Source organism: Geospiza fortis, unplaced genomic scaffold (genome assembly GCF_000277835.1).
Source record: "Geospiza fortis unplaced genomic scaffold, GeoFor_1.0 scaffold70, whole genome shotgun sequence".
NCBI lineage: Eukaryota > Metazoa > Chordata > Aves > Passeriformes > Thraupidae > Geospiza > Geospiza fortis.
The window spans coordinates 4,913,082-4,933,243 of record NW_005054317.1 but is presented as its reverse complement, the minus strand read 5'-3'; the positions used below and the strand labels follow the sequence as shown (position 1 = coordinate 4,933,243).

The following is a 20,162-nucleotide window of genomic DNA, read 5'->3' as shown; positions in this document are numbered from 1 at the left end:
GCGGTGAGGAGGGTTTGGCAAGGCTGTGTCACTCACAAAGGGATCTTAAGGGCAAATGTTTCTTTGCCAATGACAGATGTGCACAGGTTCTAGAAGGCCTTCTCCCATGTTGGGCAGGATAAGGTCTGTGCTGAGATAAGGTGGTTGGCAATAATTTCAGTGGGCAGTCTGACTTCCCATGTGCTTTTATCAGTCTTGGCATCAACGTTTTACTTCCTTCCATTTTGCTGTCTTATCAGCCACCCGGATTTCACCACATTGTTTTTCTAATTAGCATCTCTTCTCTCCCCTGCCATGATGGCTGCCATCAGCTGGAGGCATTTTACTCCATCTTCACCACTGAGCAGCAGGACCATGTCAAGTCTGTGGAGTACCTGAGGAATAACTTCCGACCAGAGCAAAGGCTGAACAACAGGAAGGTATCCAAGTCTGCTGTGAAGGATGCTTGGAACCAAGATATGACAGACATCTTGGAAAATCCACTCGGCACAGAAGCTTCCAAAGGTAGATTATGCTTTAGAATTTTACACCTGACTAATAGGAGAATTTTTTTCTGTCTACTTTGTTATCAAATGGTATTAAGAACAGCTGTGAGCTATCAAAGAAATAATGCAGGTTGTGCAGGCATTCCTTGTTGGTAAGTGTCAATAAATTAACTAATTCTGCTTATGCTGCAGATACCTGTAGAACTTGCTGTCACAAGGTGCCATGACAATACAGCCTTAGAATATGTGGGTCTCAGAGCCACAAAATATGAATCTCAAACTGGCAATGTCCCTGGTTCTGCCAGCTGGCTGTAGGGCCGTGGAGATACCAGACAAAAAGGGAAAACCAAAGGGCCAAGGTCAGAGGTAAAATTTCAGCCACATTAGCACTGAGGCACTGGGTGTTTGAATGAAAATAGAGTGTCCAGATGTGGTTATGGGATTCATTTCTCCAGTAACAAGACTTCTGAAAAACTGCCAACCTTTTAATTCAACGTTTGTATCAGTCTGTTTGTAATGGTGACAGGAGGAAAATAATCTCTTCCTTTTAGGCAGGTGATTTTCTAATGTCTTGCTGAAGTGTTTCATGTGCCTTTTTGCAGAGCAGCTGGTGCTTGCTTCTGTCAGACACCAGATAATGAGCTGGAGGGAGGTTCCTGTCGCACTGGCACAGGCAGCCCTGGCTAGAGGAGCATATCAGAAATTCTGAGAGAAATGTGTTCTGGATAAAATAAGACTAGAAATAAATATCATTTACTACTTTTATTTGCCTCTATTTTACTGACTGGTGTTATTTATAGGTAGGAAAAATCACATGTACTTTCCAGTCTTCAGTCTTGCGAAGTGCTTGGTGCTTAACCAGTAGAGGTAAAGAAGAGAGGGGCAGTTTGCCAGAAGGAAACAGCTAAACAGATTTACAAGCTTCCCTTTTTTACCTGGCATTTTCACCTGGCCAGGCACAGAAAGTGCAGATTTTAGAGGATGTGAATCATGAAAACAGCTGCGTTCAGCAACCTCACCTTCCCAAGAGAGTGCTGGGAGAGTGTATTTCTCAGGGCTCATTATTCTCTGAGCGTGCTTATTTATATATATATATATAATATACACGTACACAAACCTCATGTACCAGGCAGCCTTGGGACAGAGAATTTACATCAGAAGTGAGAAGGAGATCTTGGGAATGAAGAAACTCTGCTACGCTCGGATGCTCTGGCCTGTAGTTTTCAATCAGTGTTGTAACAGCAGCATGTGTCAGTAATTTCTTCAGTTATATCCTCTGTACGTATTATTTACCCAGAACAGTGATGAAAGTTAATGAGTTACATTATGCTAAAAGTGACAAAACTGACTCGTTTTTATTTTGAGTGCAGCCAAGGTACCTCTGATATAACATTCAAGGAGATTTAACTGCTTTGGCCACATGCCTGCATATTCCTCACCTCACTGGATTGTTTGTAAGATTATAAAGAATCTTGGGGTGATTTTCACCACCAGAAAATGACTGAAACCTACAATTTTGTTAGAGCATTACAAACACTAAGGTCTGTAGTTAATGGGGTGATCTTAATTTGGAGCTGTCAAGACCAAAGGAGCACCTTGAATAACCAGAAAGATTCACCATGATTTTGATCTTTAGGAACCAAGCATATGTGGCTTAGTTGTCATAAGTGAGCCAATCCACAGGAGCAAGGGACTATCACTACCATTAGTCCATGTTTGTGTGGTTTGGTTCTTGGAGACTGGTTTTCTGAGCAGGTTCTTTATGGGTCCTCTGCTATTGTGTTCAAGTACCTTAATGCTCTGTATTTATGTCTGCCTGGGAATTTGAATTTGTGACATGAGAGACCCTCAGGTGGGGGACATTCAGCATGCCATTTAATGGTAGGGATGAGGCTGGAGTTGCTGATTTCTTCCTCCCCTCAGCTTTTGCTCTAGGAGGCTCTTGGCTAGGCAATAGGCTGTTGGGTTGTTTTGTACCAGCTCTGTTAGCTTGTCACTTTCTGGGTTGTGTGCACACCAGGGGACACTGAAAATAGGTGCATTTTTTTCATGAACTTACAATAAATAGGTTGGCGCAGTGTTGCTAACACAAAATGTAGTATATCCTCCAAAGGTTACAGGGATGAGATGTAGCTGTTCCAGAAATATAGCAACCTGGATGGTTCTGGCCCCTTTTTTGACAAAGGTGAGCAGTGATGATGTACCCGGTCCACTGCACATTCTGAACTACTGACATATAAATAAAATGAGTTGAAGTCATAATACTTGAGTGAAAGCAAAACCTGTTGTTTATTCAGCTAGTGAATATAGTATCACTTTATACAGTGTCATTCATGCAAAAGGACTGAGGAACAGAGTGCATGAAGTGCTTTCCAGCCAGACAGTCTTGCATAGAAGAATGTAAAGTTAGCATTACAAATTTCTTTTATGCAGATTCTTCTGCATACCTCCTGGTTGTACCTCAGTGCTTTCCACATTGCATTAGGCAATGTGACCAATGGCTGTCACATGGTGACTCCTGTCTGCCCTCCCTGTTCCTGATTTGTGTGTTGTAGGAAAGGCATGGTCACGAAAATGTGTCTTTTACTTGCTGCAAGGTGATATGGTTTGTGATGGTCTTCAGCTCTGCAGGGGAAGTTCGGGTATGTTTGTCGGTGTGAATTTTTGCAATTTGTTTCCTCTGTCACACTCTATTAAGTCTGTGGGCAGTACTGCTAATCTGGAAAACAGTGTAGCATTCATTATGTAAGCCTTTCTTATTTTGGAGGAAAATGTGCCCAGAACAATTTGCATAATGTTCAGAATGATTTTCAGAATTCCCTGGTGAATAGGGAATTTCAGATCAACACAAAGCAGTGGTCCATTGGCAAATGTGCCATCCTGAACCGTTTGGGACCAAAGAACTCTCAGCTATTTCTCTCAGCTATTAAAGCTATCTCAGGTCACAGAACTGTGACCAGTAGCATAACCTGCAGATACACTGGAGGAAAACTTCCTCACTCTGTACCAGTCCTCTGAGAATTTCCTTAGCAAAGCCCCAGAAGTGGTGGCATTTGGTAAACAAAAGGTCTGGGAAAGGCTGTTTTAGGTCAGTGCTCTTGGATCCAGTTTGTTAACCATTGTGAACATTACCAGCCTTTTGCTTTGCAGTTACTCTGCTCTCTCTTCTCTTGTTTTAATTCAAAAGAGGCAATGAAGAGAGGGGCATTGTTTTCAATCATCAGAATACAAGATGGTGAAATACTTCAGCTAATTTGAAATAGGACCAATTTTTCACTTACAAGTGAAAACTCCAGACTTTCTTTTGTGTCAGAGTTTAACAAGAAGAGTTTTCCTTTATTCCATTATCTTATTGCTTCCTCCTATTGGCAAAAGCTGATTTAAAACAGTTCTCTTGAGGACTGCTTGTATGCCTGGAATAAAAGCATATGCATAAGACCTTTGCTGAATCAGAGCCCATGAGCTGAGCTTAATTTTTAAGTTGACCCTGGAGCTATTTCAAAAAACCATGCAGATGATGTTTAAAGATCTTATTTCTGAAATCCACCATCCAGGTTAAATACTGTTCAGCTATGTAATTGTAGCAACTGGTGGGTTCATAATAAACCTTTGTACAGTGATACTTTTTAAGAAGTTGAGACTTTCAGAGATGCAAACTATACAGAAGATCATGCTGTTAAATGAGGCATCATTTAACAAGAGGGCTCACCCATGTTACAATACTAATTTATGTAAAGTTTTGAAAAGTTGTAAGTTCTCTGTACAGACATTCTAAGCCAAGAATGCATTTGTAAAGCATTAATCAGATTCTGTAATTATCAGTGCCTGTGGTGGTGTCTGACTTTTTGGACAAGACAATCTCTGTTAAAATTGCTTCCTTTCTTCTCTGGCCTGTCCTCTGTGGCTCAGGACTGTGTTGCTCTGTCACATCATATATTGTGCTCCTGCAGCTCCTGGGCTGCTTTCAAGCAGCTCTGGTGGAGGGATTGCTAATTATTTATTGCTTTAATAGTGTACATTGCTCTTCAGGGACAAACAGAATTCTTACATAAAGGTCCATCCAGTTCAAGGATCTGGATCTGCAGGGGATTCTCACTACTGTCACATGTTGTCCCATCAAGCAGAGCTGTATTTACAAAACATTACCTGCTTTAGTAAAGGTGTGGGCATGGAAACTCAGGAGGAAAAGGTGTTTCATTTCCTTGTTTCAGGAAGTGCCCCATGTGCAACAATACTTGCCCATTTTATTTTCTTGCTGATTACATCAAATGTTGTTTCTTAATGTTTTTTTTTAACACTCAAAGAAACCCTTTAACCTTTCTACTCATTAAATGTGCTTCATGCCTTACAACACTTAAATAAGCATCCCATGTGAGGGGCTCTTGACATCAGAGTTTTCTTTCACAGATGCCTGATTACTTTCCCAAAGGTGTCTGATTACTCTTTGCTGGAGTCTCAAACGATGCTGTTTCCCATCAGTGGGATTTCGCCTCAGAGTACCATCTGTAATTATGATTCTAGACTAAGTTAAATAATGAACAGTCATAAATTCACTCCAGTAAAACTTAGCTTTGGACTCTAAATTAACAGCTGGGACATTTCTCTAGTACTGTGCAGGTGATCATTTTCCTTACTGGTTTTTGTTATGTGGTGGTAATTCACAGTTTGGAAGCCCTTTTAACTTAATGCCACTGAAACATGGATAGAAGATATTTGGATTTTCCTCCCTGCAAGACTTGTGCTGGAAGCATGGCTCAGGGAGGGGCCTCAGCCAAAGGTACTGCACTGCTCAAACAAAGCAGTTTAGTTCTTATTCACCATTTCAAGGCTCTCAATGTCAGAAATGAGGAAAAGGTGTCGCCTTTCTGCAGAACCTTGGAGTGCACCTCCCATGCAGCAGCATCCAAAGGTGCAGAGATTCAGTGCACTGACATCAACACTTTGCAGATAGTCTAGAGCATTGGCAGCAGTGTTTCTGAATGAGAACAAGTTATTTGTCTCATTTATAGCCTCTGTTATTACTCCCAGTAATTTGGTTTTGCTTTCTAAATGCCCATGTTTTATGAAAACTGTCTCAAAACAACTTTGCAGTCTCTTCATGCCCTCAGGTTCTCTCTGGGAGTCCAGAAGGAGTCTTAGGCAGAGAAGTTCTACTCTTGCAGAATGTCATTTTTATGTTTTAGTCAAACCTAAATTACTGAAAATGCTCCATAGTAATATGTAACATACCCAAAACAACAACAAAGTGAAGGTGAATTTTAAATGATTCATTCTTGAAAATGTAACTCTGGATGGCTAAAGCAAAATTTAGCTATTTATTTTCTTTAAATATCGCAGGGGGAATGGAAATAAACAAGAACCTTTTAAAGTTAGTTTACAGTATGTTTACCATTAGCATTGATTCTTTTTGTCCTTTGAAAGAATCTTGGAAGATTTCTCCATGGATTAATAACTCCTTCCTCATTTTCTTGGACAACTGGGCTTTTCCTATTTGCTTTTTGATTTCATTTTACTACGGAAGTTATCATTTCCCAATTCTATTCCCATTTAATCAGGTCAGCACCCTACTAGGTGTGGTGCAAATGAATTCATGTCTCATCATTAGAACTTCTGTTGGTGTAGCAGCCTGGCTTGGAGGAAAAGGTCACACTGGAGGTTGGTGACACTGTCCTGCTCATTGCTTGTCCTGCATCTTTGTACTGCAGACCTGTCTGTCTGCCACTGCCTTATTGCTCCAAGTAAAGGTGCAAGAGCCTCTTTTTGAGCCTCAAGTGGCTGCTGAATGCACATTTTAGGCAGAAATCAATGTGTTCGTTCTGCATATTTCATCCCTTCCACCTCAACCCTGTCTTGCTCTGCAGCACTGGCTGGGTCCTTGTGTATGTCTTGGAGAGTGTCCTGCAAAAGCAGCAAAGGACAGGCTTCTGCCTTCCAGACAGTTTCAGGTCAGGTGGAACACAAAGCTTTTCATTTAAAAAAATGACCCATTTTGAGGGGAAATCAGATGCAAAAAGATGTGGTACTTAACCTTGACATAGACCTCATGCTTCCCCTGCAATGGCTCTGTTCTGTGGGGTTCTGTTTTGCACCTGTAGTAACTTCTGTGTGGTTTTAATGTGAGAAGTGTGTGTGTCTGGACCTGAATGTAGTGACCAATGTATCAAGAGATTTATTAATAAGCAGTAAGTTACTGCTTACACTTCTTCAGAGATTACAAAGGGTCCAAACCAACAGAGCAAGAGGAATTCAGTGTGAGAGTGTAGGTGAGGTTTGGGTTCACAGCTGCCACTAAAGCTGGAAGAGCTGAGCTTGATGATTTATTCCATTTACACCTGGAGGGAATTCCTTTCTGCACTGCTTACCTGCTGGCCCAGCTGTTCAGCCCACAGAAGTACTAATTTTAGTTTGAACCACGAGTCCCTGCAGCTCATCCTTTAAAAAGCTTCCAGAAACTATGAAAGGAAAGCTGCTTTCCTAATCTGATTTTGGGCATCCCACAGGCATTTATTGGGAGGCTCTACCAGCCCTATTGCTGTATCCTTGCTTGCTCCCCAGGCCAAACAGCCCTCACCAGAACATTGGAAAGGTCAGCTTGGCTAACAGAGCAATATGTGTCCTTCTGGCAGGAATTCCTTCCTTCTCCCCATTGATGCTGTTTGTGCCACTGAATGTGATCACACATGTGGCACAAACACACTGTGTAAATAAGGGCACAGGTGTACATTTGAAACACAAGTCACCCTCTGTGTGCACACATGGATGTGTGCAATACAAACACAAAACTTGCAGGGCAGGTCCTTGTTGGACATCAGTTTAGCCCAGCATGGCATCTGATGGTCCATGCCTTTCAGTAAAACAGGATGTGTTGCTGTTGCTGGAAATTTAGGTGCTGCAAAGCCATACAGGTATTAATCCAAATGCTGGTTGTGTGTACACCTTGGGAAATGGGCCAGCAACAGAGGGGCAAACCCCAGCTTGTCCAGATGCCCTCAGTCAGAGGGACCCATGTGCCCATTTGCTCATGAGGTTATTTCACAGGGCTCATAAAACAAGTGTGGGGTCTGTGCCTCACACCTCAACAGCCCTGTCTGTTTGAGGCATAGTGGAAGGTAAGAGCAGGGAAGATAAATAGTCTGTCTCCTAGCTACATTCTGCCTGTGGATTGAAGTAGATCAACACAAATATTTGTGTGTACAGCATGCTCCGGAGCCTGCCAATGCCTGCTGGCAAAGTGCAGGCAAAGGTAAAGGAAAAATGTGTGCTACTCTTTAAAGCAATTATCCTTATGTATTAATAATGTCATTTATAAGCACTCTGAGAAGTCAACAATATACACTAAAGCAAAGCTGAAAAACTGCAAACATTTAGTAAAAGAAGAGGGAAAATGTTATAAGTATGCCTCTTAGCACTTTCTGATATATTAAAGCCTGTGTTGTCTGTGCATATGATCTTCATAGTTTATTTGTTATCCTTTGGGAGCACAGCCCTTGCTGAACTCTGGGATTGAATCTGACAGCCCAAAGCATGCTCCTGTTTATTATGGATTGGTGTCTCTTCCTGAGCACCTCCACTGAGTTACACAAGTTCAATGTAGCTGAATCTGCCTCTGTATCACTTCCCCTACCATGGCACTGAAAGCAAGTATGTTTTCTCATTGCAGCACAACCCATATTTTTGCATTTCAGCGTTTATTTGAAGTTTTGAGGATCTAATAATGAGAAGGAATACATATGTGTGTGTATACAGGTGTAGATGTAGTTGAAAGTATTTTCCTTCCCTTTTCTGTTGGTGGCATTGCTTTTCTCTTGTCTGCAGTTGGGTTCCTGGAGGTGACCGGGCTGAATGAACTTGGTGCAGTGTTTGGCAATAGCACAGGCACTGACCACAGCTTGCAGGCACTCTGAAATCATCTGGGATGCCTGTGGCTGAGTTGGGTGTCATTACAGCAGCAAGTGGTGCATCTGTCCTTCAGGACTGGCCCTTCCAGCTCCTTCCCAGGGCGGGGGCAGAGGGGAAGGAAACACCCTCTCTCCCCCAAGAACTTGGCCACCAAATTGTTTGCCCCTGTGGTGAAGAAAGACATGAAACCCCCATACTGATCTCTCGATTCCTCTTCTACTGAGCATGGGGGAAGAAATGCCCCAACTACTTCCTTTGTGTTCCTGCTTTGTAAGGAGACACTGTTCCCTGCCACTTATCCTGTGGAATGAATGGTGAGGCCTCTCTCACCTTACAGCCAGGAGCTGCCTTCCAGAGCAAGACAAGACCCTTGTCCCTGTCTTTTAGTTACCACTGAGCAGCTCTGAGCCAGTAAAATACTGTGGGCGCATCCTGGTGCTGATGTTTCCCCTTCCATGTATGAATTGCCTTAGAAGATGCCCATGTCACCACAAGGGATTCAGGATCTCACTGTCACGTTGCTTTTCTGTGCTGAAAATTGTCAGGGCTTCAGCACACAACGTGTATCCCACGGCACCAAGGAGAGGAACAGCAGTTTTGCATTGCTGAGACATTCAGCAGGAGGTAGAGAGTGGGATTTTTCAAAGCAGGGCATAGCACAGCTAGAAATAACTGCCTTTAAAGTGGTGACATTTTTATGCATGGACAAGCTAACTTAGAACATTTTTAGAGGATTTTATAAATCCCGCTGAGCCCAGTGCAACTAGATTCATCATATGAAGACCTGTTTTACAGGGAGAAAGTGTACAAGCCATAACTGAATACACATTTCTTGCACTCTCACAAAGTTTCCCTAAATAGGTCTTTTCATAACCACAGGTAGCATATGCAAAAAGAGTGATGAAACCCAGAAAGTTTGGCTGGTGTTGCATTTCTATCTTTGAAAGAGAAATACGGGCTGCTTTTAAGGAACAATATTAATTTTTAAAAGCTGTAATATTCTCTTACATGCCATTTCTGCATTCATGGATGTGTCTTAGTATCAGCAATTAATTTTTGCAAAGCAACAAGCCCCCTTTTTTGTCTTTTAGCTCACTGAAATGGAGCTGCCAGGAGCTTTTGGATTAAGCTTTATCAGGCTTTCAGTTAGGAAAGCCTCGTGGAGGTTACGTAGCCAAATACAACATACAAATCAAATTATGGGAGAGATGAATGCAGAGTTGTTAAATTAATTTTGTTTGTTCCAGCCCACTGGAATGTTTTTAACATGAAGAAAATCATTCTCTGCTGTATGGCTGGCCTGCCCAGTGCTTATGGTGTATCAGCATGCAGCATTCGTCTGCCAGTGGCAAACAGGTTTTGTCCAGGCTTGAGTGAGCCCTGGAAGGTGAGGCTGGCCAAGATGCTGGATTCCTCCTGCCTTCCCCAGTGGGCTGATCTGCAGAGAAAAGCCTGGGTCGAGCTGCTGGGCAGCCCCACACATGGGCAGCAGCTGGGAGAGCCCCTGAGGCTGCCTGAGTTGGGTCAGAGGGGCTTCCTCCAGATGTACCTGTGCTATTCTGCCTCTTCAGGGCTTTTCCAGGAGGCAGGAGCTGGTTTGTTTGCCAGGTTCTCCCAGTTCAGGTCATCCCTGACAGGAAGGTGAGGGTGTTTTTTCCCTCCAGGAGGTCCAGGGCATGTCTGTGCCTGCAGTGGGGCATGACCATGGTACTGCAAAGGCTCTTGGCTGTTCAGTGCCTCTGAGATGTGGCTTGGTTGTCCCAGCTCGGGGTTTCTGTCTCCACAAGTCTTGGCATGGGGCTGCTAGCCCAGGACACAGTGGCTTTGGTGTCCTGCCAGACCTGTGAGGTATCTGCTCAGGATTGCACACACCACAGAAAGGCATCCTGAAAGCCCCCACAATATTTTAATATCCCTCAGGAGCTGAATTTTAAACAGAGCATTAGTAATATTTTTTCTAAAATTAGCTGAGATGCTATTTCAGTATGGAATAATGCTGATTGTTAGTTTTGGGTCTTATTTTTTTCTCAAGAAATCATCAATTCACAGGCTTTTCTTTCTTTTTTTTTCTTATTAAGCTTGGTTTTGTTAAAAAAAAAAAAAAGAAAAGCTTGTATTTCTCTTTAGTGTGTCCTGATTAAACTTCCCCTTCCCTGTCCCAACCTCTTCCTGCATTTCTCTCTTCTTCAGCTGCACATTTTGCAAAATCAGTAGAGGTCCTTTAGCCTGTGATTCTTTTAATCTTTGAAAAATCCAAGGCACAGAGAGTATTGAAAGAAAAATTAGATCTCTGGGAAATGCCAGTTGTTTTATAGATGGCCAAATCATTGGACTTTTTTTCCTTGCCTTTCAGACATTCACTATGTTATTATGTATCACTTTAATTAAATCATCAAATTGAATTATTGGATCAAATGTTTCTTTATTCCATTGTGTCCTAAGCAGGTTTAGTTAAATTAATAAAATCATATGTTTCATTTTATTTAAAAAAATTCTTTTTTGCCCATTCATAAGCTGTTTAAAAAAAAAAGCAGTTGGACAGAAAAGGTTGGTTAATACTAAATTACTCCAGGATTTTCAGATAGTGCTCTGTGCCTTGGAGTAAATTGAGCCAAGTCATAATAAGTCATGAAAATTTTGTAATATTTACTGAGAAATCAGAATATTGTAAATTCAGCCTGATTTTAGCTGGCTGTGAATGAGGCTTGTCCTCAGGGAAGTCATCAGAGTCACTCAGGTGATTCAAAGTGCTCATGACCTGCTTGGATCAGGGGGCAGGGGCAGGAAGGGTCTCCTGGCTCTGAGTCTCTCTTTATCCTTGGGAAATTCCCACTTCTCTGGCTGTTCCAAATGCCATCCAGGCTGGCTACAGGGGGTGGCACAGAGCTGGGGATGTGGCAGCAGCCTCTCCCTGGGGTGGCTTGGGGTCCTTGTATGGAAAGCAGCTGGCCAGACACCACTCAGAGGGCTGCTGCAATTAAAGTGGATCTCTCTGTCTCTCAGGAAGGTTACCTGCTTGAATTATTTCTAAAACAATTTGATGCATGATTACTTTAAATATATAAATCTCTGCATGTCCTCCTGGAGGACAAGGACTGGGTAAGAGTTTTGGGTCTGGGTAGTGCTTCACCCTGGCTCTGTCTCTGATGGGATTTGATTAGGTGGAGCAGTAAAGGCTGGCCTGGCATTTTGAAGTGTAATTCTGTGATGACAAAGGGCGTCAAAGAGGGCAGTTATGATTTATTGGTGCAGTTATCAATAAACAGTGATGTCAGGGAGAATTGATCTGACCATCTCAGCGGAAAGAGGTGAGCATGGAGAGGCATACCAAGGACCAGGGAGTTCTGTAATTAGTGATAACAGAGGTGGATTTTGGCTGTCCCATCTCATCCAGGTCCTTGCCACCTTCATGCTGTGCTTTGGGAGGGCCAGGAGGGAGCCAGAGGGAAGCCATGGTGTGGCTTCTGACTTTGTGGCACTGACAGCAGAATGCTGCTTTGATCCCTTCAGCTTGGTGCAAATAGAAACTCACATACATTTATCCAATGCTTTCAGATACTTTAGGGTTTGTTTGTTTTGCTGGATCATCCTTCTGGGTTGAGCAGAAGGATCTACTGCAGAACTGCAGGATTGTCACCGCTCATGGCAAGAGCAAATATCAAGGATATTTCCTGCCCAAGCATATTTCTGTAATTCATGTTGTCTTGTTCAGCTAGCTACAAAATGTGAGTTATAACTGCACAAATGCATTTGACAGATGTTTTTCTATTGTACTGGTAATACTGGTGTTTAAAGCATTTAATCATTTTTATTTAAGAACTGTAGCTATTTCAGTAATATAACAGCAGTGCTGCTTGGCCAACCTGCAAGTCCAGGCATAGGAATGGACATATTTCCCCTTCAGTGCTGCCAGGACTCTTTAGAAGTGAAATAATGGCCAAATATACATGCAGTCACATACCTGCAGAGTGCAAACAAGCTCAATGTGTTGGCTTTAAGAGGAAAAGTCATACTGGGAAAAATAATTCTGCAAACAGTGTCACCCTGATGGGCTGGGTGACACTTTGCCAGAAGAGACCAGCTCCTGTGCCACGGCACATGTGCTTAGGTATCATTGCAAGTGATTTTCTTTGATTCTGGGTTTATACTGAGAAAGAGAACGTGGGAATCTGCCCTGAATTGGGTATTTTAAATGTGATTTTTAAAGCTTGGGGAAAAAAATCTAAACTCTTTATAGCTGGGAAGGGGATGATGCAGTTTTCCCACAGCATGTGAGTGCCATCTAGTGTTGTGCATCCCCAGCCGGACCTTTCCATGGCAACTCCTTGAAAAGAGTTTCCTCAGTGCTGCCAGGGGACTGTGCACACCCCTCTCCTCCAGGGACCGGGCTCATCTGTGCCTGGGCTTGGTCTGCCCTGCAGAATTCTGGGTTTGGCACTGCTGGAAGCAGAAGCCATGGTTTTTTCCCAGAGGTTAGGCTGTCCCTGTGCTGATGTCCCCACTGACTTAAGCGTGGCTGAGAAGTGATTTGTGCCTCCAGGCTGCAGGCAGGGTTAGGAAGGCAGGGCTGCCTGGGGGTTTCTCTGCCTGCTCAGAGGAGATGGCCAAGGCCGTCAAAGAGCCACTCCTCCCTGTGCTGGTGAGATGTTACTGACAAGCTGTTGAGCATCTTTGAAGAAAGATATATAGGAAGAGGAATATAAAATAACTGTAAAAATGTACTGGGTTAACAAGAGAACATTTACTGACCCAATAGTGCCACATTTTCAGAGGTTTCAGCTCTTTCCAGGGCCGGCAGAGCACATTGGGGTATTTACCCCGTTACAGCAGGAGGGGTGGAGATGAGGGAAGCTGGGGGTCAGATCCACTGTTTTTCTTAATATTCCAGTGCAGAGCTCTTCAGTCACCAAGTTGAAGAGTAGGTGCAAATGTCAGGACTGAGAATTAAGTGGAGAGCTAAGCAACCTGCCTGCAGAGAATGGATTCTCTCATTCACTTTACTCAGGAGAGCAGAAAGCAGCTGCAGGTGGTATTAAATCCCATTGGTCTCAGTGGATTGCAGTCTAAGCTGTTACTGTAGGCCAGGGCATTAAAGAGAAAACCTAGCTCTTAGAGTGAGGCACTGTTCATTCTGTTTGTTTTCTCTCAGTTATTTAGAAGAGCTTCATATTTTCTCCTTCTCTTTTTCAGCTTGTAGCACTCCTCCAGTCAACATGAAAGTGCAGCCTGTGAACAGGACAGCACTGCTGGTAACCTGGAACCAACCAGAAACCATTTACCACCCTCCAATCATGAACTACATGATCTCATACAGCTGGACTAAAAATGAAGATGAAAAGGAGAAGACTTTCACCAAGGATAGTGACAAGGACCTGGTAAAAGCACAGCATCAACCCCAGACATATGTATCAAGCTGCCCTTTATTGTTATTTTCTTAGTACAAGGGGGTAGAGGAGGAAAGCAGTTGTTCCCTTATAGGCAGGGTAATGTTTGGCCCATGATGAATTGCTATTTAAATGTTCAGATTAGCTGAACGTTGCCTTACAGGCTACCCAAACACTGGAGTGTGAATTTATAGTTTATGTGAGTGCATGAAGGACTGAATCTGCAGACACTTTTTCATGCAGTGTTGCTGAGAAGCAGCTGGCTCGGGGAATGGTGAGGCTCTGAATACCTTTTGGCTTGAGTTCAACTTACAGATTTTCACATTAAAAGTCTGATCCCCCAAAATCTGTTCCTGGGCTCAGACTTTTCACTGTGCATAGCCCCTTGTAGGGTTTGGAGCAGTTTCTGGCAGTAAGTGCTGCCAGAGGCAGGAGTTGCGTAGTCAGGGCTTGAAGATTATTTTGGAGTGGCCCTGTACAAGCACTGCCTACATCTGGCAGTGTGAGAAAAAGAGAGAAGAGCAAGACAGTTCCAGCACAGATGGAAACACTGCTCTATCTCCTCCATTTAGGATTTCATCTGCTTGTCATTCTTGTCTAAGTGGAAGCAAGTATTGTACTGGTCCTTAACATTCTCTGCATATAAAACCAGAGTGACATATTCAGGTTTGAAAGGCCTCCATTTATTGTTAATCAAAGAAAGCCTCTAGAATAATGAAATCAGTAATTGTATATGCACATGAAAAATGCAGCAGCACAGTGTTATTCCTAATGACTGTTACCATATTTTTTTTCAAATACACAGTCCTCTGGGCCCATTCAATCAGTTATACAATAATACTCCTCTTATTCCCTTAGATGAAGCTTCTTTTACTTCATTTCCATTTATATTTCCAATTTCCCCACTAGACATTGTTATCTGGGTCACATTAGGGAACGATCTGCCTCATGAAATCAGAAAGGAATCCATTGAAAGGCACCCAAGGTTATGATGTATTGTAACCTCTCTCTTGTCATAATTTCACACTCTTAAGGGAGAATTTTTAATCAGGTATAAGGAGGAAAGCCTTAATCAGCAAAAAATGAGGTGGGCACCATGAAAGCACCCTGTTTTATGTAAAAGAAATAATTACAAGTGCAAGGGATGTGATGGAGTGATAGCTTGGAAATAAATTGCAGTGAGACCTTGTGCTGTTCAGCAGAGCTTTGGGTTAAGAAAGCAATGACATCTTAGTCTATTTTAGGGGGCAAGAGAAGAGGAAACCCATTTTCAGAGAAAAGTGCAGATTGTTTTCAGTGCTCTGGCAGATACAGCTGGGCTGTCCCATCTTGAGTCAGAGCTAGACAGTGTTTTGCTGTAGAGATAAAAAGTATTTCAAGTGACTCATGTAGCTCCTCCTGTGAACTGATGTGATTGTGGAAGCTCTCAGGTCTAGGAGGAAGCAGGGATATCCCAGCCCAGGATGCTCAGCCATCATGTTGCACAGCACACCAGCATCAAATTGCCTTAGCCAGTTTGTTGCAAAATAGTCAGTCTGAATATCCAGTGACTTTTCTGGGCTTATCCTGTGTTTGGGTCATGGATCTCCACCTAAAAAAAATCTTATTATAATTGCTGTAAAAGGTAAAGACTTGAGATTTAAGTTTTTCTGAGGAGACCAGAGACATTGAGGCATGAAGACTGTTATGAGAATAGATGTGGGATTTGTTCATTTCTTTCTCATGGGCAGAGTCAAAGTGTCTGGGTGCATCCCTTCAGCCTTGCCCTCCCCAGGGAGCCACTGAATATTTCTGTGTAGAAATATAGCTTGTCTTACATGCCATGAATGTTCTATGTTAGCACAATGCTTTATATATTTCAAACTGATCTTGGACAGTACTATGGGGGTAAAAAACTGAATAATATCTATTTTTTTTAAACAGAAGGCCATCATTAGCCATGTCTCACCTGACATCCTTTATCTGTTCAGAGTTCAAGCAGTTTGCCGAAATGAAATGCGTAGTGACTTTAGCCAGACTATGCTCTTTCAAGGTAAAAAAAACACATACAAATTTTTACATTGAACTGTTCTCTGTTTGTTTAATATTTTCTTTGCAGAATGCAATGTGGTGTGAAGTTATTTCAGAAGATATTTGAATGGATGTAGACAATGCTAATTTCATATTGTGGCCGGTGATTTGATCTGAATCTCATTTCCAGTGAGGCGGGTTTGCCTACACCTCTCACTGTCAGGTTTTGTCAGGGTTTGGGAGAATTTAGAGCTTTTCTTGGTACTAGTTTTCTGAAACAAATTCATCAGAGACTGCTTATGCATCAGAGGCACAGCTCTAACAGAATGTGAGTCTGATCGGTGTCTGTTTTATGTAAAGAGGAAAGGAGATCAGTCCTACCTTGACAACCTCATGTGGAGACATCCAGGTTTTACCATGCACGCAACCTCAGTGATTTCCAAAACGTACATATTTAAAGAAAATCAAAAGAACTAGATGATAAGCTGTCCTTTGTCGTAGATTTCCTTTTAAGTTTATTGGAGAAATCTGGTAAAGCTGAGATTTGGTAGAAGAACTTGATTATTTTAAAGTTTTTTTAAGTGCTAAAGTTTTGCTCCTTCCTGGGAATTTATTATGACATTTTTTATTAAGTAGGGCAAATTTTGCCTCCAATGAGAGCATTCCCTCCCACTCCAGCTTATAGATGCACAAACCTCAAAATGGGTAATGGAAGAAAAAATGAGCAGAGAGTTAAAAGTTTAAATCCTTAGGATGAAGCAAAGAGTTGTCACTTGGATCTGATGTTGTATATGGAACAAAATAATAGGGGCATTTTTCAGTGTCATTTTCAGAAAGGATGGGGGTTTTGATCCTGCTTTGCTAGCACTTGGTGTCTGAGGGATGTCAAGCTATGGACATGGTTTAGTTCTGTTGTGGTGGCAGAGAGAGCAGCATCAGACAAGTGTCCTGTCCAAGTCACAACTCATGTGGAGCTCCGTTCTTGGTACCTCAGCACGGTGTTTTGGGCTTCACTTTTAAGTGCCACGCAGAAGTTAAAAACTGATGTATTGTTTATCTTTTACTAGATGGTGGAATGGAAAATTCTTTTAAGTTTGACTACAGTAACTGTTTAATCACAGTTAGGAGTAAATCATTACTGGCAGCTCTGTAGGAGATCCTTTGGATACTCTAGCCCAGTATTCAATGCAGTGACGGTGATACACACATCTGCAGTGGGAGCAGATTATGTGATTCCTCCTACAAGTCCCCAAAAAGGAGCTGCTGTTCTAATCTCTGGCTGTACCCAATATCTACCCTAGAAAATTAATCCACTTGATCTTTCAAAACATTTATCAGAGGTTGATGGTTGTCGTAGTTCAGATATATAGCAACAAATAATGATAATATGATAAGGACAGAAAAAAACTATTATCATCAAGCTACTCTTGCTTCCTGTGTAAATCAGGATATTTCATCCAGCTTGGGGTTGAAGGAGAGAATTTTTTTTCAGTATTTTTCAGTAAGAATTTGTCAGAAGAATTTGTCAGTAAGCTGGCATTGCCAGGCCTGAGTAATTAAAGACCAGCAAGTCTGTGTTTAGACACAAGTGCAGAGTGAGTGAGTAATGCCCAAAGACCTGAGTTGCCTTTGCTCCAGGCTGAGCCCTGTACCTGTATTCTGCAGCCCCATGCTGAGCAGTGGTTTAGCAGTTGTTCCTCTGCCTCCTCCCCTGCCCTGACGCTCTGCTCTTCTTCCCTCCCCAGCTAACACCACTCGAATTTTCGAGGGGACCCGAATTGTGAAGACAGGAGTGGTAAGTGATGGATTTAGGGAACGGGGATTTGGGGACATTTCCCACCAGGTGGCAGCACGATGTTGGAAATCTGCAGCTTTCCTGGGGAAGGGGTGTCCAGACCTGTCACAGAAGGGTTTATAGCATCAAATGCAGTTCCACTATGAAATGGTTTTCTAGCTTCATGCTCTGAGAGGCTTTGACCACTGGAGAATCAAATGTTAAAAAGTTTTCCTCAATCTGTATTCAACCCATTTAGAGGGGATTTGTAAAATATTAATGATGACTGTGGAAATAAATTTAATTTCTTTTATGAACTGTATGAGCAGAAGTATATGCAACAGAAATAAGGCCTCACACACAGCATTTTTGCTCTTCGGTGCTTTAAGGATACCTATTACTGTGTGAATAAAGCCTGAACAATATCTTTGTTTTATTTTAATTCAGGTGAGACTGTACCAAGTCACTCAGGCCAACTTTTGTGTTCCAGATTCAGAAATGTTGGTACATTTACATTAAAAGTGGAATACACTGTTTCAGTTTTGAAACCATCTTATTAGTTTATTTAATAAAAATAAACTATCCATAACCTAAATTTCTTGGCATCCATTGTACTGAGTTTTTCAGTCAGATTTATGGGCTGAATTCATACTATTGAATTTACTCTAAGTACATTGCTTCTGATTTTATTCTGATCCAGTTTGATATACTCCCTAGCAAGGAAATAACATACACAAAGCTTGCATTTGAATGATTTATGTTTGTTTAATGATGTATAGAGGTATTCTAGATACATAAAATCTGCTGTCAAATTTTAATACTCAGTCCAGCTTTGAGACTGTTCATGCCAGCAAAAAGCAAATCTCACAGTGCCTTAGGGATTCAGATTGATAAGTATCTGAAAGTTAAGATGCTTATTTAAAGTTTTGGCTCAAAATCTCTAAAGCACAGGTTTTCATCTGAGATCTCAGGTTTTCTGTGATTGCAGCTGGTCAAAAATAATGTGAGAAAGCAGCCTTGCTTGGTTTGCTGCAGCATTTCAACTACACGGCTTGACTGAACCCGGGAATTGCAGAGAGATGCAGAAACACTTTAAAGTTACAAGTTTCAGTTTCCAAAATAAACATTTTACATTTTTTTCAATGTTCAGCAGCACCTATTTAACCCTTTTTTGTCCTCATGTGGTGCGTACCTTTCCGGCTAATGGTCCTCCTGCTGATGAATTCAGAAATGTGAGACATTTTTCAGTAATTCAGAGAGGGAGAATGGTCAGGCTGTCCGGAGGAACTGCTGACACAGCTCTTCCACAGAATTATTCCTTGTCTTTAGACAGTTCACTTCAGTCTCTTTTTCCACATGTAATTCAGGACTAGTTCTTTATGAACAAACCAAGGTTTGGTTCTTTACGTGTGTACTAAGGGGTTTTATTTACAGCAGAGCACACACGTGTGCAGGACCCTCATGCATGCAGTGGGTTGACATAAGAATAATATTGGCAGGGTGCAGAGGATGCAAAGTCCATAGTTCATCACCTTCACTTTTCTCAGTGAAGCGGGCGCTGGCAGTCCTGCCTTTCATTCACTGGTGCTGGCCAGGGAGAGTCCTGTGGATGTGGAAAACATGGGTGTCACAGTCTGAAGGTCCTGGCAGACATGGTGGCAGCTTGCTGAAGCTGAAGGTCCTGGCAGACGTGGTGGCTTCTGATGCTCTCCGAGTCTTTCAGGAGTGCCTAGCTGGCCATGCTGCAGTTCTTTTCTAACAAGAGCAATGCCTCACAGCAATACCAGTCCTTATGAGAATAATCCTGATGGATAAATTAAGGAAATAAAAATAGTATCCTTTGAGGGCCTCACAATGTGCGTGGGAAGAGCCAGAGTTCCTTGTCAGAGCAGCCCCACCAGCCATGGATGCTCACGTTGGCAGCCATTATTTTGGGACAGCCGTTATGTAACACTGTATTTTTAAACTCCTGTCTTCTGAGGATTAAAGCACTGTGAGTAATGCAGCTGAACTCATTAAACTCCTTTACATTCTTCTCACCCCAAGAGGAAACGTTACTCACAAGTCAGTAGTGATGTGGGAGGAGAAGGTCTTGATGTAAAATAAAGATAAGGATAAAGAGGGTTTTAATGATGATCTGGTGAAGGCAGGGAGGTTTCCTCTCTTTGTGGTTTGCTGGTAGCTCTGTGGTGTGTTCTGTCCCGGCTCAGCCTTTCATCCACCTGGTGTTGGATCTCTGGTTTTAGGAGACTAGCATGTGTATGAAAAGGGAGGGAAAAGCAAGAGAATGACCCCAAGTGGTATGTTGGGCCCCTGCTGATGCTTTCTGCTGTGTTTTCTTCCCCTGTGCTGCCGATGACCTCCTCAAGCCCACAGCATCTCCTGCCTCCTCAGCAGACATGGCTCCCATCAGCTCTGGCTCCTCCACCTGGACCTCCTCGGGGCTCCCCTTCTCCTTTGTGTCCATGGCCACAGGCATGGGCCCTTCCTCCAGCGGCAGCCAGGCCACCGTGGCCTCTGTGGTGACCAGCACCTTGCTGGCAGGGCTGGGCTTCAGCGGCGGGGGCATCTCCTCCTTCCCCAGCAGCGTGTGGCCCACGCGGCTGCCCG

The 20,162-nt window shown here is 42.7% G+C and overlaps 1 protein-coding gene across 1 annotated transcript in view; it reads left to right on the top strand.

The window, feature by feature from the left end:
* The window catches only part of PTPRG (protein tyrosine phosphatase receptor type G), a 305,765-nt gene that overhangs the window by 210,548 nt on the left and 75,055 nt on the right, over positions 1-20,162 (top strand). Inside the window, 6 exon segments of the mRNA XM_005420237.2 lie at positions 312-504; positions 13,575-13,759; positions 15,692-15,800; positions 17,524-17,573; positions 19,922-20,160; position 20,162. The exon segment at position 20,162 is cut by the window's right edge and continues 466 nt beyond it. Coding sequence (XP_005420294.2) covers positions 312-504; positions 13,575-13,759; positions 15,692-15,800; positions 17,524-17,573; positions 19,922-20,160; position 20,162 — 777 coding nt within the window.